A 26300-nucleotide genomic window follows, 5' to 3' on the forward strand; every position below is an offset into this window, starting at 1 on the left:
TGCCATGTTAATCCTCCTGTCACTGTCCTTGATCAAAGCACTGGTTTAGATCTGATGTTGGTCGCTATGCTCCGAATGCTCTAGGAGGGATACCATTCAAAGAATTTTTCTTCGGGGCAAGAAAGCAAATCTTTTAATGAACAGTACATTTAGACATCAGCATAAAGATGGTAATAAACAGGGGTGCACAGAACTTTTTTAGGGAATTACTCAGGTGAGTACGAGGAGATAGTGTTTGATATGCACCCCATATGTAACGTGGCCTTAATAAGTGCAGTCTTCCTCACTGTCCCCTGCCTCAGCTTCCTACATGGTAGATGATGAAGATGCTGCAGATGCACCTCCCTGTCCTTGGTTGAGCCTCTGATTAGCTGTCTCCATCCACAGGTCAACAGCTGGCTTTGGGTCAAATGTCTCTGGGGTCTGCTTTGACAGGTGAATGTGCATCAGGACTGAGAGACGACCATGTGACAGACAAGATCTGTTCTTGGTTTTTATTATGGTAAGATGTGAGAACCCCCTCTCACAAGCTGCACTGCTTAAAGGCAGTGCAAGAGACAGCTTAACCACCTTGCTGATGTTGGAATAAGCATCTGGGTTACTTGAATTTACTATTTGGACCAAGTCATACACAGAAGAGGCTCCCAGGCATTTTCCTGCCTGCTTTAAGCACATCTAATCTGTCACAGTGGTGTCTTTGTCAAGTTGCAAGGTGGCCTCATATTTCTTGAGAATGCTGGAAACTGTTGTGTTTCCAAAACTGTGGAGGTCTTGCATTCCCTGAGGCCATGTTGAAGGATCAAATACTAAGAAATGATCACATGACTTGAAGTCATATCTGATTTCAAACTCTTCAGTTAACCCCTAAGTTTGCCTTGTCTCTGTCAGTATCAGCATTAGAAACAGTGTGTGCCCTGTAGTGGCCTTCACCATCCAGCAGAAATGTGAACTGTCCAATGGCCACCATGAGTTCACCTTACATTGTCCAATGGTCAGCTTTTCCTCCTGAAACCTAATGGATGTGGTCTTCAAAATGTTGCCAATATCAAGCATGTTTGACACAAAGCACTGAAAACACTCTGTGCAGATATGCTGCAAGTCACTGTTATCACTCGTAGCCAGTTGCATTTTAATGTTGGCAAAAGTCTTGATATTTTTAACAGAGTTTCATGCCTCCATGCAGACTATCTGATATTATGAAACTTACCCAGTTTCACAAAGGAGATCCCATTTTCTTCACACAGCTTCTTCAGTGCAGCAGTTTTTTTCACTCCACCTTTTTGTAAATAAAACTGCAGCAGCTTGACCACAGAGCGATTAAATGTCTCACAGTAAGGATCGTTGCGATCAACTGATTTTGTGTAATTCTCCAGTGTGTCAAAATGTGCACAAAGGAGTCTCCAACTGCAGCAAGTTGACAGAATTTTGGCACATTTGGTACATACTGACGCTGACAGCAGCCCCGTCTGTACACACAGTGACCAACTTTATTGTTATTTAAGTCTATGTCCTGGAAAAGTCTCACAAGTCCGTTTGTTATGGCCTGCACGGTTCGGTCAGCACTCAGTTCAATCAGTCCAAGAAAGTCCGAGGTAAACTCTCCGTTGCTGGACACAGACATAATGTAAACGATCTCCTGCTCAGTCTTTGGGATGTCCTCAGATCCATCAAAAAGCAGTCCCCAAAATTCAGCAGACTGCCACTTGGCTCGTAACTCTCTGCTGATGGTGTGAGTGATGCTCTGTATGATCCATGTGACCCCTTCACATGAGTGATATGCACCTCCAACATTTACTCCCAGTCACTTCAGTAAAAGAATATCCTCAGAATACAAAGACATGGGACGTGCGTGTTTAGTTTTATTGAAGGCGAGGAGAAAAATATTAAACAGCTTTATTAATCAGAGCTTTCTGCTGTTCTTCATTCAGCTTGTCTCGCCATCTGGTAAGTGGATGACTGGACATTTCTTCTCGGCTAGCTTGTTTATTAGCAATGGCTTGCACCACATTCATGTGCTCCTTGCTCTTTTCATGTTTGTCAAATAAAGGATTGTTGAAATTCTTTGAGCCTTTATAAAATGCACACACATTTTGTCTGCTAGATGTGGATGCGGGCCACAAATCTTGCACCACATTTCAGTGTGCTCATCATTAGCTACAGGCCACGGCACATCTTGGAGCCACTTTTCCGAAAAAGTCTTTTCTTCAGCTCTGGCTCCAGTTGGTGTTTCTTTGTAGGTGGTGAAATGCCAAAGAAGCTGCTTAATGTGTGTTGTTTTTTTGACATTTCCGACAGTAGTTGACAAGCAACGTGTAATGTTAGATGAGATAGTGATGTTGATAACAAGTACGCAAAGGCACGTAGTGACACAAGTGACATTACGCATTCCTGATTGTTGTCGCGCATGCGTACCTGCATACCAGTTATGTGCACCCCTGGTAATAAATTAGCTAACAACAGAATGGTGCACAAAGCAGAGCCCTGAGGGACTCCACATGACAAATCTGTCACCTCAGATAATGGGTTGATCGAAAACAAAACCTATTAGCAAAGTTGAGATGAGAACCATTTTTGAAACCACAGAGTATGGACAAGAGTATCAAAAGCAGGGGACAGGTCCAATTAAACTACTGATGCTAGAGAAAAATGTTTGCACTTACAGTTGTGTGTCATTATGTGTGAGGAGTATCGGATCACACCTTTAAAAGTTGATCAAAGTCCATAAACATGTGGTATGGATCACACCATACTGCTGTATAAGCACTCACTGGGATCACATTTACTTGTAGCTTGTGTCACTGCATTGGGTGTTTCACAGCGGCAGATAATGATAATGTGTTTGACAAATCAAGGGAAAGACAGAGCATCTGCTAAGTGTGACAACTGTTGCCCACTTGAATACACAACATTCAGAGACCTCTTTACTATCACAGTCTGGCAGCAAACACACATAAAAACCCTCCTGCGTGAGTCGACTCAACATTAGCCAGCTTAAGGGAAGTTTTTCATATTCATCCAGACTCCAGTACACTTCAAATTAAGATGTAGAAGGTTAATTACCAGCTCAGCCAAAGGAGACATGCTTTTCCATCTAAGATAAAAAATGCTTAAAACAATTATATTTAAAAAGCTCCAAGATGGGTATGCAGTTTTCGTTTTCCCATCTCCTCCTCCATTATGAAAGAAAAGATAAAAGCTGTGCTCATCTGCACACCAAAACCAAATCATTTCCATGTCTCCAAACTTTAATCAGGTTTATATCTCCATGTGGATTTTTTCTATGCCATTATGATAAACAGCAGAATGTGAGATAGAATAATAAAACATGAGTTTCTACTGTGTTCCTGCAAGTTTCCACAACATAAAGTCATCAGATTGTAACAGAAGTCAAAGCGTGAAACTACTCTGCATTTGACCTATTCCGTAACATTGTTCACTTAATAAATGGAAGTATTGTTTTTCAGTTACAACAGCTAATGTTCATTTTCAAAGGACATGTATGCTAAATCTTACTGTGCTCTATCTTTCTATTTGTGTGTGTAGAAGAAAAAGACCCTAGCCCCAAAAACCTAAAATTTAGTAGAAGTGTTTGGCATCAACAGGAAAAGAGAAGAAAATCTAATTGGGACTATTGCAGCTTTAAGATGCTCCCAGAGCTGTCTAATCTGTGTCTACCATGTGTTTTAACTTTTTCCAGCTGTGAGTAATCCATCACCATTAGACTGGAAAATTAAGCTAATTACGTGAGCGCACTGGCATTAGGTGTACCCAAATTTGTCACATTTCCAGCGTGAATGCACCAGATACTTAAAGCTAAAGTTAGTTTTAAACAGGGAACTGGGACAAACCTTGTTGAAGTCTTCACTCGTGGCCCTCATTTCCTTCCAAGTCTTGTTAAGGAGCTGGATGCAGATGCAGAAGAATTCCTCAAAGGAGCGGTCGTGGGTGAAAAACATCGGGTGGAAGTCATGGCAGTTTTCACTTGCTGTAGAGAGAACAGGACAGACCATTGAACATCATTTAGAATTGACTAATTACTTTGCATGTAAATGTGCCTTGTAGGTTAAAAATACTACAGATTCAATGTTGGAGCTTTCATTTATTTCTAAGACCTAAAGACATATTGAGCAAACATCTATCTGCAAAACTTTTGCACTACATTGTTGCCCTCCATTCCTTCCATATCCTCCTGAGACCCAGCAATGCTTTTTTGTCATCTGTAGGGGACAAGAGTTTCATAGTTTTATTGGGGAAAAAACCCCCAAACCAAAACAAAAAACGCTGTCCACAGCAAAGGACATTCCATGAAAATTTTAAAAATGCATCTGAAAAAGTCGTTGCATTATGCTGTTTCCAATAAAGGCAACTATTCAATTTAAAAAAAGCCAAAACTTGTACTTTTCTGGGTCTCAGGACGATATATTCACACTATGCTCTTATTGACTGCCTTTGGTTTGACTGAGATGGGTCAAACCAAAGGTAGTAGGACTAAAGTTTCCAGTCTTCGGGTGTTAATATGTCACTCCAGATTGTGTTCTGTTTGCCTGAGGCCCTCTGGGAGAAGTGGCCAAATCTATGGAAAAACCGTTTTGTGAAAACTGTTGGTTTAAAAAACAATCCGACGACCTCTGTGATGATCTTTAATATCTCAGTCATAGTCTGTCAAATTAGAACACCACCCAATAAGATCTAAAAATCAACTAAACAATTGTTTTCCGAGACACGTGACAGCTTGAGGAGTTGCAAAGGCAGAGCCCATTCATGACGCCTCTACAGACTGTCATGTAGCCAAACACAAGGCACTTTTCCCTCTGTTTTTCACTTCATATCAATTATAGAAAAGTTGAAATAATGAAACTCATGTCAATAACCTCTGACAGCTACAAATCAACTCTACTGTATCAGAAAACGACCTGTCGTCAAAGTGAACAGAATGTTCAGTGACGTCAGAGACCTGATTCCAATGACTCACAGTGATACAATACATGTGACCAAAGCCTAAGCCCAGTAGCCTCAGGTTAGATATGTTTTCTTCAACAGTGAAATGGTTGAGATTGGAAACTTTCATCTTTAATCAGAATATCTTTGGTCATACCATATCAATCATAATCTTGTGTAAGTAGGTGAAAAATGTGGTTGCCATAGTACCCTAAATGTGCCTCTAGCTTGGTCTTAGTCTTGACTTGGTCTCAACCCCTCATTGTCTTGGTCTCAAAGTAGTCTAGCAGAGATCGTGACTGCCTCTATTTATGTGGTGTTGACTACAACTATCACACAGCCATGACTACGACCTCACCCCGACTCCACTACATGCCCACATGCACTAGTGAACCAATAAAAGAACAACCAACAGACCAAGGACTTTTTTCTTTTTCTTCTGTTCAGCTGCCCAGCCCATATGGTGGCCTCCAGTCTATAAATATGTAAATGTCCCTGAAGGAATGTGGCCAAAAGCCTGGACTTGAACACCTGACTAAGGCACAACAACAACTAAGACCCAAGAACAGGGACAATCTGCCCACAAATGTCTTAAAAAAACTGAATAGCTGAAGGGTTCTCTATGAATTGTAAATGTGTTTATTGATCATATATGGTCATTGGCACAATTCAAAATAAAATTACAGTTCCAGACCATTTTTGGGTGAGACTGTGAATTGAATGTTTATAAGAGATAATCAAACTCTTGTTGGAGGGAGGCTCTTAATCACCATAATGTAATAGTAAGTAGTTGATGTGTTTGTATGTCATTTCATAAATGAAACAAAAACAAAAATCACTGAGACTTGAATACATTTTTGGAAAAAAGCAAGGCTTTGCGTTATTGAAAATTTAGCTCCACATCAACTTCAAGCACAAAATATCCCCTGGAGACAAATTGTGACCAACAAACACTGTTCCAGCTGGATTAGGTTGAGATTTTTCATTTTCCAAAGCGAGAGGTGGTTTATTTTCTTTTAGAAATGTACTGAAGCGTTTCAATCCGTGCTATTTGTGAGACGGTGTGTTTGAAATAAGAATGAGAGAGCAAAGATGGAAAGCCAGAGCTCCTGAGTGCCCAAACCGTATTAACCAAGAGGTACAATAACAAGGCTTGACATTCATTTGAACCAAATTCGTCTCCCTCTCGTCTTGCTGAGATGAGTGGCGGCCTTGAGCCAAGGGTTGGTTTATTTAAGGAGTTTCAGAGCAGAACAGCAGGGGTACAGGCCCACCACAAGATGCCATGAAATTGAATGCAAGAGGTCAGGCAGCAATTGAAACTTCACAGCATAATGAGTGATGCCTGCGGGCCATGGGCACAGCAACCTGCGGCTTGATTCAGAGCGATGGATGCGAGATTAAGAGACGGCGAGGTGGAGAAATCCGGGAGGATTTGTGACCAGTGCCAATCAGGAAACTAATGGATGTGAGCCAAAACAGATGCTGGCTTGCTGCTTAGTCAAAGCCACATTGTCCTCAAAGGCACAAAGGAAAACAAATCAATGGTGAAAGATGAAAAAGAAAAGGATGAATTAAAGAAAACTTCCTCTGTCAAATAGTCTTTTTACTTGACTGGCAAAGTTGTGAAGAGAGTTGAAGTTTGGAATGACCTCTGAGGTAAATGGGCTGTTTATTGATAACACTAACAGCGCCCTGAGGTGGCAAGGTGAGGGGAATTACATGTCAAGGCTTATTTGCGAGATTCACATAGTGAGGAGTCTCATGGGGCTCTGCAGAAATTTCTCCATCCTGAGGTTTTGTAAGCCATGCTGAGCTGCAGACGGTTTTATTACTTCTCACAGAACACAGTGGGTTATGGAGCAGAAAAACCATGAGGCAAAAAACCCTCAATGACATTAGAGCGTGCTGATTGTCAAAACAGTTCATAAACATTGCTCTGCACTGTAATACTCTCAAACAAACAAATGGTAAAAGAGTGTGATTAATAATTACTTAATAAAAAAAAAACCAACAACACAATTTACAGCAGCTGAGGAAATACAGTACTTGTGTCCCTGCTCTGCATTCTAGCCAGTGGCGCCTCGTCAATAGAGGGCACTAGGGCACCGCCCCACCTGTCTCACAAGAAGAAGACGATAGGAATCACCTAAAATAATTTTACAAAAACATTAATATTCAAATAAACCAGCTATGCATGATACAGCCCGTGAGTACTGTGTATAATCTGTATTCGAATGTAGTTTAAAAATGTTTCCAGTCGTTTAATGAGCAGTCAGGTCACGTGTTTCCTGTTTGGGGCGCCGCCTGAGAACTCCATAGACTCTCATTATAAATAGTGCGTGCTGTAATGGAATTTTAACTTCTTTATCTAATCCCCTTCTCTGTTCCTGTATTCTTTCCCAAATACCCCCCACTGCATGCTAACTTTCCTATATCCTTACCCAGACCCTCCTACTGTGTGTAAATTTTCTTGCAAGGTAACAAAAGGTGACTGTTAAAACCTGGGGCTCATCACACAATCAAAAGGCCCTTTGAGGAAACTGGAGGTGTCACTTCCAAACGCGGTTCACCCTATAAAAGGTGGATCTTGTGAGAAGCTCTTTGTCTTTTCTTCACAATCACCGCTCGTGCGCAGAACTGACCTTTCTTGACAAAGAAATAAAATCTTGTCGGCCGGCAGAGGTCTCTATTTCATTATTCACCAGCAGCAGAGCAAAAATTTGTGCAAAAAACAGTGCGCAGTGGACCCCCCTCCAATACAAGAGATAGGAGAGCCTCAGGACACAAAAAACTGTGCCCAAACACCACCCACAGGAGTAAACGTCACATTCAGAAAAAAATCAAGACCCTTCCCAGAAATGGAATCACGGAACAGGTCCCTCAGTAACACTACGGTGTTTTAAGTAAAGACTTATGTGTGGGGGGGCGCAGGATCGTTTCGTGGTATGAGCAGTGTCGGTGTTAAGTTTTTTTTTTTTATTACTGTATTTTTATTCATATTCAGTCTTTCAACCATAAAAAAGTAAGACAAACACTGAGACATATAACAGAGGTATAAGATGCCACAAAAAAAACTAAAAAAATAAAATAAAATAAAAATTAATAAATAAAGGGTTCCACTATGTAATTACCCAATCACTTTGTACACAGCACACATTAACCAGAGTCCAGGTGCATTGTCAGCTGTTCTACATAAGAAATAAAAGGATGCCATACCACATTAAACTTCCCCATTGATCCATTCAATGTGTATCTAATCCTTTCTATTTTAAGGAAACACATGACATCACATATCCATCTGCCAAAGGAGGGGGGTTTGTCTTTCTTCCAATTTAAAAAAACGAGTCGCCGTGCTAAAAGGGAGGAGTAGGCGATACTATTTAATTGTGGCCTTTGTGGAGGGAGATCTTCTGATGGTACGCCAAAAAGTCCAGTGATATGTTTTAACCCTTACTTTGATTATCTATTTTTTTTAATGCCCTGTGATCTACTCGCAGTACTGTCACCCCTGGTCTAAATGCATTGTCCATACTACCAGTGGGAAAGACACTTGTCAGGGACATGCCTGACTTTAACAACAGAGTCATAGAAAAATGTGCATGTTTAAAGGATAGATGAGTGAAATGTACATATAAAAAATACATGACTGAAAACACATACTGTTATACTATTTTATTTTAAATTTAAATTAATATTTTAAAATAGCGGTGCATGTACTCTGGTGTATCATATTGGTGATATGTGGTTATAGTGCAGCTGAAAACTGACTTGGATACTGCATCACTAAAAAATTATTTCACCAGCCACCACTGATTCTAGCTAATGCCTGATATGAAGAAAAAATAATAAATACAACATGCTACAGGACACAGATGCTGTAGGGATGGAGCTGAATTCGAAGATTTTCAGAAAAATCTCCAAAAGACAAATTTGAGTTTATGAACCTTTCCATCCATTACTATTATGTGAATATTAAGACTTCAGTTGCTGGTTAAATATGTGCTTTCGTACAATAACACACTACTTGAAGGGTGTGTTTTGACTGGTTTCTGGTGTCAGTCGTGTTGTTTCAAATTCTCCCATCGTTTGCCAAAAATTCTGTTAATATTTGTTTTTGCAGCTTTTCATACAGTACATGGTGACATTTCATTACCATTTACTTCTAAAATGTCAATTCTGTTTGTTTTAACTATATTTATGCCATATTTACTGTTCATTACACTCTTCTTATTGGTCCAAAGATTGGTTAAATCTGTTTCCCCTGCACTTATTAGCATAAACCTTCGACCAACACATTAACTTTTCCAAATGTAATAAAACATGCTTGCAAATTGTCTACATTTTCACATTGTTTTTGTTTTTACGTGCAAATTGAAAATGTGAATTAAACAGCCGAATGAAAAGGCACCTAATGACCATTAGTGTTTACTCTCGACATTTAAGGTGTTTGGGGATTTTCATAATAGGTCCACAGGAAATAGTTTGAAGCTTATTTTCCTTTTCCAGTCACATACTCCTTAAGTGCTACAATTTCTGACATTCTTTATTTGTTGTAAAAGCAAACATTCTCCAATTAATGCGTGGCCTTTTACTTCATGGTTATTCTATCTTTTTCATTTCAGTGCTTTAAAATACACAAAACTTTCAAAGCCATTTTGAGCAACAACACACTGAGTAGACCATTAAGCTCTTCTTAATCGCCTATTGCATAAATGTAAAGTTCCTTCAACTAAAAAGCCAATATTGTAGTTGTATTTGTGCTAGCTGAAATGTCACAATTGAATCATTCTCATCACTACATGAATGCACTCTGAATGTGTGCCTGATCAGAGTGGCACCATGTGAGTGCAAAGTCATATGATTTTGATTAGGTAACTACTGCTTTAAGCCAGGAGTGTCAAACTCATGTTAGTTCAGGGGCCACATACAGCCCAATATGACCTGAAGTGGGCCGTATCATTAAAATAATGACATAATAATATATAAATAATATAAATTCCAAAATTTGTATGTCTAATTCTATGTTTTAGAGTGAAAAAAGGAAACTTATATTATCACGATGTTTACATCTACTAACTATCCTTAAAAAAAAAGTGAAAATCATGAACAACCATGAATAAAATGAAATTTATTAAGAAAAAAAGTGCAATTTTAACTCTCAACTTCTCATTTTCACATGTTCGTTATAACTTACAGATCACAGTGGATCTACAAATACACAAAACATTTAATAACAGGCAGAATATTAGTAAAATTACACTTAATTCTCTTAAGACATTTCAGGTTGTTCATATTTTTTGTAAAAGGCTAGTCTGTAAATGTAAAAATTTTTGTATGATTTGACTTTTTTTACGCTAAAACAAAGACAAAAAATTGTGGTTTTCATTATTTATAGTTTATTATGATAGTATTTTACTGCTCTAACACACTTTAGATTCAATAGACCTAAAATTATTTTAATATCCTTGATTGTTCATATCTTCAGTGTAATTTTTTTATTTCTCTAATTCATCCTGCAGGCTGGATTGGACCCTTTGGTGGGCCAGTTTTGGCCCCCCGGTTGCATGTTTGAGACTCCTGCTTTAAGCCATACTAGTCTTAAACAGGTGTTTTTTTTCCTTCTACCAGAGCTATGCTTCGGTGTTATTTTGACTGACATGGAAGCAACAATGAGGAAATGAAAAACACTGCTACTGTAATGCTCATTACAGTGACTGACAGATGTGTGGAGCTGGGTGGTCTGAACTCAAGCACTAAACTGAGGAATAAAAACAAAACAATGTTATTCAGGTCTAAATCACAGGCTGCGCATGGCCATGGTCATTTCAAGCTGACCAGGGCCACTGCATGTGGAACTGACAACAGGGAACCATTAGGAAACTACTTTCAACACCACAAATGGTCATTACTGTCTTCACAGAACAAGGTTACTTCACTGCAATGCCGTCTTGTAATGGGATAAAGGGATGAGATTGCTCCAAATCTAAGTAACAAATAAAAAGAGAAGGACAGAGCACAGACATAGACTGTCTTTTACTTTAACAGCTCTTGTGTAAAAGTCTGTCTTCATTAATCAAAATTACTCGCTTGAGGTTAAATCTCTATGTTAAGAGAAAAAAAAAAGTCTTCACCACATTTTTAAAATGTGTTTTTGGTTGGTTCATACTGGTTATATAAAGCCCCCCCAACCCCCCTCTTATGCTGAGAGATAGCACTCTGTCCTACAGGCAGGCTAACATGTTGGAAAATAAGGTGGACAACTGGACACATCAAGTGCCTAAGGAGTCTGGCACTTTTTTGATGGATGAGTCACACATCCAGGGACACTCATATCTCTGCTTGTAGCAAGATGACACACATGAAACAGTGGGGTAGATATGATCGCTCTCTCTCTCTCTCAAATTAAGTCACAATTTATGACTCTTTTTGGCCAAGCATATGGGTCTGCAGCAGACAATTAAGATAGATGGAAAATGGGATGTAATTAGTTTTTTTTTTTTTATACGCTTTTCATCCATCTGCATAGCCAGATGTTCAGGCCCCACACTACCCATAAAGTAGGTAACAGGACACTACTGCGATGGCCACTTAGGCTTTTCTAGACCATATGTCCACATGAATCAACAGACAATACTAAATTCTACAGTTGAAATACAAGCAAAAGGGTAATATTTCAGGTGCAGCATGTTATTATTGTTTGTTGTGATACTTGCTGTGCCACATTTGTGTCTGTAATCTGTAAGGAGTAATTCACAAAAGACTTTCCACTTTAAAATTGTGGATATCACTGCTGTTTGGTTTTAGTTTTCTCCATACTTTAGTAAACAAATTGATGCAAAATGAAATCAAGACCCCTCAGTTTTTTTAATTAGCAGAAATAGGCACAAAGACGCCTCTCCACAATCACAAACTGATGCTAATGTATTTTGCTTCTCTTGCATCTATAACACTATCTGTTGGAATGCTTGTTAAAAAAGGCTCCTGCTGGTCTGAAATGTGTTCCAGTAATGTCTGAATCATACAATAGTGCTGTTCAGCTGTCACTAAATGCATGTGAGATTTGCAGAAACAATAGTGCTTGCTATGTTTGGTGCTCACAGCTGGCTGCAGCATCACTAAGCAGCTAAAAAGATAAGGGTGGCTCCAAAAGATTCAAATTAAAAGCGAATCACCCAGGATCTGTTGATGAATAGCCTTGTATGCCCTGCATCTGTCACACTCAGATTCTAGGCGTTTAAGTTGAAGTATTTGCAAAAAAGCAGCCTGACTTTAGGGCTGTCGAAACCTTTATTTTTGTTTTTATTTTTAAGTTGCTCAAAGGATGAGATAAGCCCAGATCAACCAAACCATCTTGCAAATCCAAAATCCCTGACTCGCCCTTAATTGATAACATTAAACTAAATTCAAGAGTGAGAGTGCAGAATGAAATTATGTTCAGGTTTTTGTAGATGTTAATTGCACCTGGGTCAAACTCTTTGTTCTGGTGTTATACAGCAACCCCTCTAATTTTAAGTGGGAACTTTTTTCCCCCTGGAAACGCTACTGCTCATTTTCTGCTCCTCATTTAATAATATCAGCACTTGTCTTCACCTTCATTGCTATCCTTAAACCACTTCCTCTGGAGACTAAACATTAATCAGATGGTTTTTGGTTGGTAATGAAGCTCATTTAACAATAATGTTCTACCCTGATTAAATAAATCAAAACACTTGAGTACAAAATTAAGTGCAAAGTGTGAGAGACTTAAAAGTTCTCATCTATACCAGGCTCTGTGTGCACAAAAATTGTTTCAAGTCAAGCTGGTTGCACAATATATTAGACATCCTCTCCAAAATGACACCATATCATTGTACAGGTGAGACAGTGCAGAGGTTGCAGAGAGCTCTACGCTCCTCTCACTTTCTCTCCATAAACCCATCCATCTCCTGGGATATGTGCAGTTTTGCTGAGGTCAGAAGTCATAGTCTTTGTCCTGACCAGAATATGAGGCTTAGTTTATGTGTGTGTGTGTGTGTGTGTGTGTATGAAAGCAAGCGTGACAGGGTTTGGGACAGCGACTGTCCGCTATGCTCCACCAGAGTCCAGTCCATGTGACGTCCACTAAAGGCTAATTACTCAACTGGCTGCTGTACAGATGAGTAGTGGGGACGGGTGAGGTGACAAAGCATGTGTGTTAAAAATGTGTATGTGTGCAGTGCTGTGGTTGTGTACATTTCTCTGTATATGTGCAAAAGAGAAAACAGAGAGAGAGAGAGAGAGAGAGAGAGAGAGAGAGAGAGAGAGAGAGGGAGAGAGAGAGAGAGAGAGAGAGGGAGAGAGAGATATGTGGGCTGTGTGCCACCCTGACATCTGTCAAGGTCCAGTGTGTATTTGTTTGTGTATATGCAGCTGCGTTTGTGCACAAAGTGAGTGGAAAAAAAGTCACCTTGCAGCTATGCCACATGATGAATACACAGTGAAAAGTGTCATCCTCACTCTAATTACAATACCAGCATGCCCTGATGTCCAGCAGTGACAGAGAGAGAGAGAGAGAGAGAGAGAGAGAGAGAGAGAGAGAGAGAGAGAGAGAGAGAGAGAGAGAGAGAGAGAGAGAGAGAGAGAGAGAGAGAGAGAGAGTGTTTGTGTGACCAGTGAGCAGCGTCAGCATCATCTTTCCGGTCCAGTCACTGTTTGCATGTGTGCAGGATGCCAAGACAGCAGGTACAGAGAATGCAAACCACGGCTGGCTGGATGAGTTAGCAGAGCGACTGTGTGCTTCTTCATGCTACAGCAAACAACACCAGAGCACGGCAATGAGAGTTTAGCTTAGCCCATGTTAAAGGAAGCTCTGGGTTACGTTCTATATCGAAGCAAACTGACCCATTTCCTCCCATTTTTATCGATTAGGCTGGACCAACACGAGCAGGAAGTATTCTGTTCATGTTATGCAGTGGTAAAACAATATCAAAGAAAAAACACGGTTGCATCCCACTTCATACTCCTCTATACTCATCAGAACCGGTGAAAACTGTTTTAAACAGCAAAGCAGTAAACGACTTTCATGAAGTATGAGTGTGCAATTTAGCCATGGGGAAGCTTTAAATGGTAAAACTAGCCAAAATGCAGTCTGTGCACTGAGCGAGCTGCTTTCAATGAAGGGAACAGGACTGCATCTTAAGATAGACGACGTTAGACAGAAAAACAGCTTTTGAACTGACTAACATTTGAGACCTGTGATTAAAACTTCTATTTGAATGAATTACCTTGTAAGCTATTGAATGAACAAGCTGAACTCATAGGTTAGATACACAGATAAATATTACATACGTGTGATGGGAGAAAATTCTTTTCATCTAAAATGAAAAACCATAAAATGGCACTGCAAGAACTGTATAATAATCTCACAAGAGAAGTATTTTTCTCTACTACTGGATTTTTTTATTTTATTTAGTTGAGTTTATATGCAGTGCACATTTCCTTTCAGGGAGAAGGAGAAGATGATGATGAACTTTGATTAGCTACAAATGAAAACAGGGAAAAAGTCAAAGCCTTATTTCCTCTGTGGCTTCTAATTACATAACTAAACCATTTTAGTATGCACAGTCCCAAACACTGGTCAAGATGCATTAGAGGACAGGAGGAGGGCGAGGGAAAGCAGAGCAGCAGATGGAGCGAAGGGAAACTGAGACAGAGGGAGGCATGTCGTCAATTCATCAGAGCTCTGGACTGAGACTCGTATCCAACCAATTTAGCAGAACATCTGCTTTCATAGAGTCCTCATATTTCTCAAATACAATAAAGCTTGTGCAACTGCATCTCACTATGACGTTTCAAGTCTGTGATGCCCCGTTTGAAGTCACTACAAATACACAACACAACTCGTATCTTTTATGTCCGAATGCATCAAATGGATTTAATATCTGACACTTGTAAAAGCAAAATGCTTTTGGAGAAAACACACAATGTGTCTGCAGCAGTAATGTGCTGTAATCATGCAGTATATCATTTCAGCATCATCATCATCATAATGTGGGCATGAGCAATAGTCACATGACTGTCACATGCAATGCTAAGTCAGGAAAATTAATGCCTTAAGTGGAAAACGGGTAAGAAATACCCACCTGCGTGTTGGTGAATTGTAAGAATTTGCACAGCACTGAAGTTCAAGAAAGGACGGCCATTTTCTGCTTCTATTAAAGCTTCACACTGCTTTATATTATTTTGCATCAGCTGGCAAACCTTCCATAAATACATTTCAGCTTATTGTAATTCAATAAGTCTGAGAGGAATCAAGACTCCTGCAGCTCCTCTGGACTCTGGGTTTTGTTTGAGATATTAAATCAAAGGTGTTTTCAGACCGGTAGGAGTGTTAAATCTGTGATCAAGAGCTTAAATTCTATTAGTATCCTTTACTACTGCCGACATATGTAGAAAATACTACTGCAATAGCACCTGCTACATCCATCAGCCAAAGTCCAAAATATACTTGGGCACACCCAGAACTCTGTTCCTCACCTGCTAAGTCATTCCTATGATCACATCACCCCTGTCCTCCTGAACCTCCACTGGCTCCCCATTCCCCAACACATTCAAAACCCATCTCCTTATTCATAAACCCTTCCATAACAAGAACCCTCTCACTTCAACAACCTGCTCCTTTCTATATAACTGCCCCCCATCTGTGACCATACAAATCTCCCTTTATTCAAGTCAATTCTAAAAACTCATCTTTACAGAACTGCTGAGAACTTGTGATTAGTGTTGCTGTTGTGCAATTGATGTGGTACTACTTTCGCTTTTATTCCATTGTATTGTATTTTTTTTTAATTCTTATTTTTTTTTAACATATATACTATTCTGTTTTCTATTTTGCATTTAACCATTTACATGTTTGAGTACTACAAAAAGCATACATTTTTTCATCATTATTAGTATTATTGTTATCGTCTGTTCAGGTTCTATCAGATGTGAGTCTCCAGCCTTAGTCCCCTACACTCCCATAATAGTGATATTTCAACTTAACTTGATCTGATGTACTCCTATGTGCATGTATGAGTGCATAGAACCACCCACATGCTGCATCTACACTATGAACAAACACTTCAAAAAATTGATGATTGAAGTTTAAAAACTGACCTTTACTCTTGCAGCTTTTTAAAACACCACTTTTCCCACTTTCATGATAAGAGTTTCCTACGAACAGATTTTAATCAGTACTGTGCGTGTGTGTGTGTGTGTGTGCATCATGAAATGTCTTCTTGCTGACCACACTACTTTGTTTTGTTTGATCTAGCCCTCGACAAGGTCTGCTTCGATGAGGCCTTTCAGGGAAGCAGTCTTTTTGAGAGAGCACAAAGTATCGTAAATGATGATCACAAAAGGACATAATAGTTAGAGGCTGGCAGGAATGGCGAATTGTACTGAAGCAGCTGCGAGTATGAAAAGATGCAAATAAAAGGAGAGCACTGTGGTGGTTTGTTTTTCATTCGTCTAAGATGACTGAGAGCTGACAAGGGACTGGCGCAACAGAAAAACTCAAAGGATGCTCAAAGCTGGAGATTCTTAAGAACCAATTTGTCAAGTTTGTTGTTATTTGTGCTCACCAATTTAAAGACCTATGCTTGTGTAAGCCTGGGGCCATGAAGTGGAAAACCCTGAAGAACACTTTCCTTCAACTGACAAGTGTGTGAGTGGGTGCAGACTGCCAAACAGATCCTCCCAATATGATGGATGCTTGGGAGTCTCCAGTCGGCCTTTCCTCATTATCATCATCCACTTGTCTCTTATTCTTCTGTCCTGAACAGAGGGATTAGCAACTGAAACCTTGAGACTTAACAATCCTTATAAATGTTCACTTCACAATGTTAGCATAATGTTAGCATACTAATGTTTAGTTTCAGACATTAAGTCTCATCCCACTGAGATACCTGATTAGAACTAACTACTGCTTTCAGAGGACTTAGTGAAAATGATAAATGAGACAGGATATCAACATTTTAATTTCATGCACCATAATTCAGATGGCTTTTTCATGTTTTATATAACTCTTTAAGTATATCCAGTAATGATTTATTAAGCACCTTCTTAAAAACTCATATTCTTGTTCATATTCTGTCATAAGCAACTTCTAACATATCACATAAATTACTAGATAATATACTGACCAGACAGCATGGGAGAACTAATGTCTTTTTTCAGTTGATATGAAATGTAATTAATCCAATTAAAATACAGCTCAACATATAATTTCTTCTTCTGTCTGAGTCTGAAACACTCAGCCATGAACTTTCAAAACCTCATTAAATAAAATGCATTTCCATCCTTGATGAAGATATGTGCTTGTATCCAGAGTTCAGATACATGGTGCATCTCTATAAAAAAGATCTGTTTTTCTGTTTGTCCTTCAGTTTCCATTACATTTAATACACAAAATGTCAGAAATAGTTCAACAGATTGTCTTCAAATTTGGCACAAACATTGACTATAACTCAAGGATGAAGTAATTAGATTTAGGTGGCCAAAGGTTGAACTCAAGTGCAGTTTTGGCCATAACTCAAGTAAATAAGAGATAGCACAAACCGACGCATCTGACTGAATTTGTGGCTCGTATAAATGCTGCAGTGCTCGAGCTCAAAAGAAAAAAATACATGTATTCTAGTATGTCTCATATTTGGTTTAGCATCATCTTTTTATACACATGCATTATCCTTATAGTTTCAATATTATCTTATTCTCAATGGGGCATAACTGTTTTGAAAATATAGATATACAGACAGGCAACATTAAACTATTTTACATCACATCAACAGAAATTTGAATCCCATTCAAAGTTTAATATAATTGCATATTTTTCAAGTTTATAACAACAGCTGTTAAAAAAGCTTAGACAGACACTAGTGGTTACTGCTCTTTAATTTTATCATTTCTATTCTATTTTCTTGTGTTGTATTCTATTCTATTCTATTTTATTCTATTCTATTCTATTCTATTGTGTGTGTATGTCAGTTGTGTTAGAACTGCACACTGAAGGCCAGATTAAACACATCACACTATTTGAGTCTCACGCTGTGGTATTTCTTGAGGGTTATAGGTGTGACTGTGTGTTGTTATTTTTCCATCACAGCGCAGCGGGTAAAGTGAGGTATGTTGTTACTGACCACGTTGGCCAGTTAATGAGTTTGGATGACTCTGATTCACCTGCTGGGTTTGAACATGTTACACCATGTACACATCATCTAAATTTCCAGGAACACACCCTACATGCATAGAGAGTCAGCTAATGAGACCCTGCCATGAGGAATTATACAAAACCACACACAAAAGAACGACCAATTGAAGTCCAAGACGATACATCCACACAATTTTGTCTTGTAACACAATTTTCTCATGCAAAGCCCATAATAGTAAAATTAACCAACAAATAAATACAGCTAAATATTAGGGCTGTCAAAATTAACATGTTAACGCGGATTAATCCATCATCATGATTAATCTAATAAAAAATTTTAACGCAATTAACCGATCTGCAGCGCAGAATGACTCTGAACGTCTCTGCCAATGCATTTGGGTCAGTTTGTCCAAGTAGAGTTAACGTTACACATGTGCAAATGGTCAGTTGATCCGGTAGTGACAGACAGCAGAACCAACCCATAAAGATGGAACACACTAAACAGCATGTTGGCCCTCTGGATGGAAATATGAAGACAAAAAAACTAAGACGGAACAGTTGTTTCAAGTTGTTTTGTTGAAACTGTTGAAGGTATTTAATAAATATGGTAAGTGCATATATATCCCTTCTTTCTTGAGTCTGTTTGCTCATGCAAAAAGGAACGTGATTAATATAGATTAAAAATGAATGATATTTAATCGTGATTAATCGAAATTAATACACAGTAACCCTTTGATTAATCTGATCAAAAATTGTAATCATTTGACAGCACTGCTAAATATGCAACAGTACAAATCTTACATTAAACACACAAGTCTATTAATTATCATTCACTGATTATATTAATGATGAAGTACAGGGTGAAGAGAGGTAAAGCAGTGAATGACAAAACCCAACTGGACATTTAGGCTTTCATGAATCAATCAATCGACCAAATTCACTGTGGTACTGTAGCCAGGCAGATGTTTTCACTCACAATTTCATTTGCATAATAAAAAAAAAAACACGAAATGCTAATTTAAAAAAAAAAAAAAAATCCTCAATATATGTATCACAAAAATGGTGTATTGAAGTTGGTGTATTAATAGAAGGTAAATAATAAAATAATGTGTGTATTATTGTGTGGACCAATAGACCGGGTTCCTACAGGTTTCTACAAGTTAAATTTAAGGTTTTTAAAGACCTTTTTAAGACTATTTAGAACAGAATTTAATGCCGATTTCATGGCCATACTGGCAAAAAATTTGTAACACCTAGCATTTAGGAAAATGTACTTATTTACTTCAACGCCTTGATTCTCACCACTCTGAGTCATTTGTCACCAGGGGCTGCAAAGTTAGCGATAATTGGTTCCTAATTTTAATATAAATTGTTGGGTTGGAACGGGCGGACCTGAACAGACAAACATTACTTTCTTTCCAGTTTGGACATTTAACACACACATTTAAACACAATATAGCGACCAAGTTTATGGCAACATCACTTAAAACCTACCACATCAAATTTAATACCTTTTAAAGACTTTTTTAAGGTACTGAATGCAGATTTGTAAATTCAAGACTTTTAAGACCTTTTAAGACCCCGTGGGAACCTTGAATACGGAGACTTCAACACACAGTATACTGAATAAATATAATAGACACACAGAGGTGCCACAATAGATGGAAATGGCAGTGAAACACCACCATGTATGAAGAGCTCAAGTGACAAATTTTAGAAAAACACAAACCACAGAGGAGCTGAAACTGTGTTTTATGATCCACATGAGTAGCTTCAGGGTTTTGACAAAACACCCCTTAAAGGTGCAGTGCTTCATAGTTTTTAGTGTTACTAGGCAACAATCCTATTATTGCCATTCAACATATTGTGATTCAAGTGGTCTGAGAGGAATCAAGACTTCCTCATCTACTCTTTCCCTGTGACGTAAGTTTTTGTCTAATCATAAGCACTGGGCTGACAGATTGCGTTGTGTTTAATGCCGCTCTACTAACACTGCTCACTATATGAAAGCTTGGAAAAGAGGCTTCACTTTTACATAAAAACATGAAACAGCATCAGGTTCATCTGTGTCTCAGTTTCTGGACTGAGAGCAGAGAGCTGCAGAGGGAGGGTGTTTTTTTTTTTCTTTTTCAATTCTGATGTTTTTTTTTCCCCTGATTTTTGGCACTTGGAGCTTAATACCAACTCACCAATCATCAGCTTAGTTAGTATTTTATTTAGGGATGTACTGATACCGATACGAGTATCGGGCATCGGCTCCAATACTCAGTGTGCGTACTCGTATTCATACTTGTAAAAGCAATCCGATACAAATGCACCGATACCTCTTACAGCCGCGTGACATTCACAGTTCAGTGCAGCAGGTACGAGGAGGAGGAATAATGTGTGTGGAGTGTGGAGATTTTTCAAAATAAATGACGGTGATAAAAGTAACACTGACTGCAAGTAACGTTAAAGACACAGACAGATACAGACGCAGCGTTCTGTCCGTTCTCTGCGTACATTCCATCCGTTTTCCAGATGTTGGTGGATGAGTACCAGACAGAGAATGCCACCGGGAGTACAGAGCGGTGCAGACCGCCGCCAGCGGAATTGAAAGCGAAACTTATCGCTCATTTCTTTTCTCTACCTGCTGAAGCTTCGCTTTTAAACATTACCAGCGAAAACACTGCAATATTAGTATCACATTAGTGTTTCCTCTGTCGTCTCCATGTTTGTTGTTACTAACTTTCTTCTTCTTCTCAAAAAAAACTTTACTCTTCTTCATGGTATTTGTCCAGTATGGTTAATTCAGAGCGGCGCCCCCTGGTGGATTAATTGACAAACGCTCATTCCAACACATTAAATGTCAGTAGCAGCACTTTTTTCCAGTCAGACTAATGACAATGACAATAAAGCACATTTACAAAAGGAACTAAGAACTGGAATGGGATTATTATGTACTCGTATTGGTACTCGGTATCGACAAATACTCAAATGTAAGTACTCGTACTCAGTCTGGAAAAAAGTGGTATCGGTGCATCCCTAATTTTATTATAAGAAAATACTTAAAGTAAGTTTTAAACCATGAAAATGAAGATAAAGACCCAACCCTTAATGTTTGCCTTACGTGCATTCATTCACATGTATTTCTCATTACATGGGTGGAATCCTGCTTTGTATTACCCCCTTCAGTATCTAAACATTATAAAAACAAAAACATAAATCCTCCACCACTGCTTTTACAAACAGACATGTAAATATTCATGTTCTGACATTCTGATTGTGATGTCCACATTGCACACATCACATCTTTCAATGGACAAACCTCCACACCTCTCTTTCATAGAGTTGTGTTGCTGAGATGCACAGTGGAGCTGTCCATGGTGCTGAACCTTTGTTTTTTGTCTTGTTCTGACACTGGCTGATGGTTCTCAGATAAAAAAAAAAAAAAAGAAAAAAACTAAGATAAAGACATCATGATGCTGTCACTCTGGAGCCTGCCCAGACCTGCCTGTCTATGTGTGTGTGTGTGTGTGTGTGTGTGTGTGTGTGTACATGTGTGGGCCACATCCATTTTAGAGTTTTTTTTTTTTTATTTTTGTGTCTGCTAGCATGTGTATCTACGCACAGATCCCGACATGCCTCACCACAACCCGGCTCTCCATCTCCGCAATGAGACGCCACACCATGAATCACCAAGCAGGGCCATTACTCACAACACCCCCCCTCCCCTTCTAAATAACTTCATAAATATTCCATGGGCCCAGCTTAAAAAGGAGAGCTGAAAAAGTCACGGCTTTGGCGCCTCACAGACGGAGATTCCATTAAGCGCCATGTTCCAGGAGGAACATGGTGAGACAATTAATCTTTTAGGATCTGAAGCACAGCAACAACAAAATGCAAGAGAGAGAGCGAGAGCAAGAGCAAGAGTATGAATTAGTGGGAGAATAAGAAAGAGAGATGAGAAACTGGGAGTCCAGATATGCAGAGTGACACCTGGATAGTGCTATGAATTATGTAGATCATACTGACAGCTGATTCCACCGAACAAGCTCCATTCCCCCTCTTTTGAAAAATCTGCATAGATATATCTCAAAACCCCATGAAAAAGAGAAATAAAAAATGAGTATGATGTCAGATGGAAGACTGTTTATCCACGTTGCCATGGCAGATTCCTGAGTGGCTTCTATTATTTGTGAAATGTGAGGGAAAGTTGCCTATGCACTGGTGTTATAACTACTTTCCAAATTCACAGGATTAAGGGGAAAACGTTCAAATGCATGAAAAGCCTGAGAAACGATTACAAGTTAGAGAGGGACAGATGTTCTTAGACCCGCAGAGAAGAAAGAGAAGGGAGCATGAAATAAGGAGAAAAAAAGTATGTGAAATGATAAAAAAATGGAAGGGAAAAAATTAAGCTGGGAAAGGCGCTTGAAGAGGTGAAGAGTGGAGAAGAAAGGGAACTTCAACAACCCCCAGCGAATCCAGGAACACTCTGCGTTTCATCCTCGTGAGAAAACAAGAAGAGCGTCTGGCCTCTGCCAGAGCCACACTGGCATTTCAACACAGACAGAGAGAGCAAATGAGCCTCTAAGATGTCACTGCCATCACCATTAATCTGCCGTCTCTTCTGCTGCCTTTATCCACAAAGGGATACGAAGCAGCGAGGGGGAAAATTGTAAAAGATCTTAAATGTACCTTTTCTTCCCCCTCAACAGCAGGGCTGCTTTTATAGAAAATGTTTCTAAAAGACAACCATAACTTATTAATGGTGAATCAGAGTGCTTTTGGTGATTTTCTTTAATGAGGTTTTAGGTGTTTGTAAGCAGATTTCCTGTGAATCATTTAGACACAGCTGCCTTGACAGGTATATCAGTATATATTTTTTGCATAATTTACATTTTACAAATAACTCCAGTTTTACTAGTTCACATTTAAGAAGAAGAGCTATTTGAATCAGGACATCTTACATTTCTGTTTTGTTCATGACCAAAAACTGCGCAGGGCAGATATGACATAAATAACTTATGCAAAGTCTATTGACTGAAACATTAGGCAGCAAAAGAAGTTATAAGAGCCCCAAGATGAATAGTTGGTGGCACTAATTCTCCTCTCAGGTGGCATAAAATATGAAATATGACATTTCTGTTAGAGTGTCCAAATGTTTTTATACTGATGAATAAAATTATCAAAAAAGAAATAAATAAGACATTGGTGCTGCTTTGCATTCTGTTACATTTTCCTTCTGGTGAGTACGTCTTAGAAGGTTGTTCAGCATACTGGCAGGCAAGACTGTATTTTATTTTATTTTTTATCAAAGTAGTCATGCATTGGTGTCATTTACAGACACAGCAGTGGTTCCAGATGCAGTTTGTGTAACGTAAGACATACACAATTATGTCTTCACCTTATAACCTTGCCTTGAGCAACAAAAATGTAATGGATATAATGTTGCATTTAAGCGCAGGTCAGATTTGACCTGAACACTACGTAATAGGGTTAATATGGATGTGTGCTTATTTTGAAGGGAATTTTGAGCCAGCTAAAAATTGACTTGAGCATTTTGGAAAACGAACAATATGTAAAACAATATATAAAAATGTATATGTAAGGGTTAATATTTTAAAGCTTTGTGTATAGTCATTTTCAATACATGAAATACAGATTTTTGAAAATATTAACAACAGCATGGACATATTTGATCGTATTACAGCTAAATAATTTAGATTTACAACTAAAAAGAATGATGTAGTCAACGGTGTCTCTTTAAAGTACATGAACTATTAACGTCTTAAGTATAAGCCTTGTGAAGTACAGAAAAATAGGACCAATGGCCCTGTAGCTTACCGGCCAAATTAAAAGCTTTGGGAAATGTATCCAGATGCCATTTGTTATCACCCAGTTCTGTGTATTTATTATATTACAGAAATAGCCCATGTTTAGGTCATATTCCAATCAGATCTGTAAAAAAATCAAATTCCAACTTGATATCATTGATATTTACTGATTTATTGGATCAATCCACTTCCTGTCTCTTATAATGGGAAAATGTTTCAAAGTCGCACCAAATCCAGAATCAGATCCGGATCCAAATAATTTCAATATCTTGTGTTGACATCACCACAAAGAAGCTGTATACCAAGTTTGAAGTCAATCAGAACTGTAGTTTGGGATCCTGGATCCAGAAGAAGATCCTGATCAGCATGTGGCCATTATGTTTTGGTCATCTCCCCATCAGGGCTGGACTGTAGAAATTTACACTGGATATCATTTATATTTACTGAGTTATTGCATCAATCTACTTCCTATCTCTTATAATGGGGAAATTTTTCAAAGTCGCACCAAATCCAGATTCAGATCCGGATCCAAATAATTTCAGTAACTTTTGTTGACAATACCATAAAGAAGCTGTATACCAAGTTTGAAGTCAATTGGAATTGTAGTTTCGGAGAAGAAGACGATTGAAAGTTTTGTAACGCACAACAGACGACACATGACGACAAGAGCTTATGGCCTGACGACCGGTAAGCTAAAAATGACCAATGGAAAATGTCGCTGTCACAATTCAGGTCAATGTAATACCATGGCGCAGTTTTTAATGTTGCCATGAGTCAAATATAATGCTATCAAAACCGATAAAATGTTACACACGCACCCTCCAACATCCTCATTAGTGTCGGGTATTTTATGGTTTCTCTGCTGAAAGGTCAATCGAATGATGACAGTCAGTGTAGAGCTGAGACTCATTCCTCTTCCTGCTTTCCTTGTGGGAAATGTACATCACACACACACACACACACACACACACACACACACACACACACACACACACTAATGACTTGCCATTACTCACTAAGTATCTACAACACCTGCCTGGCCCATGTTACATTCATCCCACTCATACACATTCATTAGTGCATGTTAATATACACGGGGCTAATGGGGTGTGTATGAAAATGCACTTTGCGCTGTAGAAGAGAAGATGCAGTGCGGCTTACGGCTGCTCAGGGATGCAGCAGTTTCCTCCTGTAAGGATAAGATGGATATAAAGCTCTGTGGGTGCGAGTCTGTACAAATATTTACTGGAGCTATGACAAAGACGGATGGGAACATTAGGATTTAGGACGCAGTAAATATAAATATATCAAAATGTTGTCTTTTTTTCCTCGTCCCGAGTGCTTTATTTTATTCCCTCTGCGTATCTTTTTCCACTGGGTGCCCATGGATGACCTATTTGTGTTTACTGTCATGTTGTAATCTGGTGTGCGTTGTTATTACAGTATCTTCAGACAGATGGGTCGTACCTGCAGATTACAGGTTCATCTTGTCAATTCTTTGCTGACTCCCGGTTTTACACACATAAACACGCTATACCACGTCATGAATATTAATGCTAGAGTCTCCCAGGCTAAGAGCCTCAATAAAGAGGACATTACACGGCCTGTGGGAATAAAAGGGCCTCAAGTATAAGTCAAGGTCACTGCTGTGATTCAACTCCAGTATTCATCCTGCAGGGGGACGTCAGAGTCATTACAGCAGTAACAACACAATGGCAAACAGTATTCACCAGTGGATAAAAAAGTCTTTTAAAGAGCTGCAACTATAATGAAAAAACACAATCCCATTCAGTTACAGAATTGCAAATGCATGCACATTCTTTACTCCAGCAAAAGTAGAGATCACTGTGTTGTTAAAGTAGAAGTACTCATTCAAATTCTTTAGTGAGAATATCTACAAAAAAGTCACTTAAAGTATAAAAGTAAAAAGTCTGCCTTTGAGAGACATTTTGACCAGCTGTTTGTGTGTAGAGTTGATTTAAAATCACTCCATATTAACGCAATTTATTATTATATTAAATAAATTATTGAACTATTTTAACGAAAAATAATCAATATTAACTTCAGTCCTATGTGCAAACCAGTTTTCAGTGTCAGTGTCAGGATGTGAAACATTATGATGGTTCCTTTGGTCGGTTTCATCTTGTTACGTCTTATTGCATCCTTCACACCATTTACGTCTTTACCTCTGCCAAGGAGGTTATGTTTTTGCTGGCGTTGGTTTATCTGTCTGTTTGTCTGTCCATGTGCAAGATAACTCAAACAGTTATGGATGGATTTGGATGAAAATTTCAGGAAATGTTGATACTGGCACAAGGAACAAATGATTAAATTTAGGTGGTGATCGGGGAGGGGGGGAGCACGGGGAGGCCCACTGATTGGCCTTGGTGGAG

At 38.8% G+C, this 26300-nt stretch overlaps 1 protein-coding gene across 5 annotated transcripts in view; it reads right to left on the bottom strand.

Moving 5' to 3' along the window:
• elmo1 (engulfment and cell motility 1 (ced-12 homolog, C. elegans)) overlaps positions 1-26300 on the bottom strand; it is a 226214-nt gene that overhangs the window by 50270 nt on the left and 149644 nt on the right. For all 5 annotated transcript variants that reach the window (XM_030147280.1, XM_030147281.1, XM_030147277.1 and 2 more), the window contains one exon: positions 3849-3985. In XM_030147280.1, coding sequence (XP_030003140.1) covers positions 3849-3985 — 137 coding nt within the window. The remainder of the gene's footprint in view (positions 1-3848; positions 3986-26300) is intronic.

This window comes from Sphaeramia orbicularis, chromosome 11 (assembly GCF_902148855.1).
Source record: "Sphaeramia orbicularis chromosome 11, fSphaOr1.1, whole genome shotgun sequence".
Taxonomy (NCBI): Eukaryota; Metazoa; Chordata; class Actinopteri; order Kurtiformes; family Apogonidae; genus Sphaeramia; species Sphaeramia orbicularis.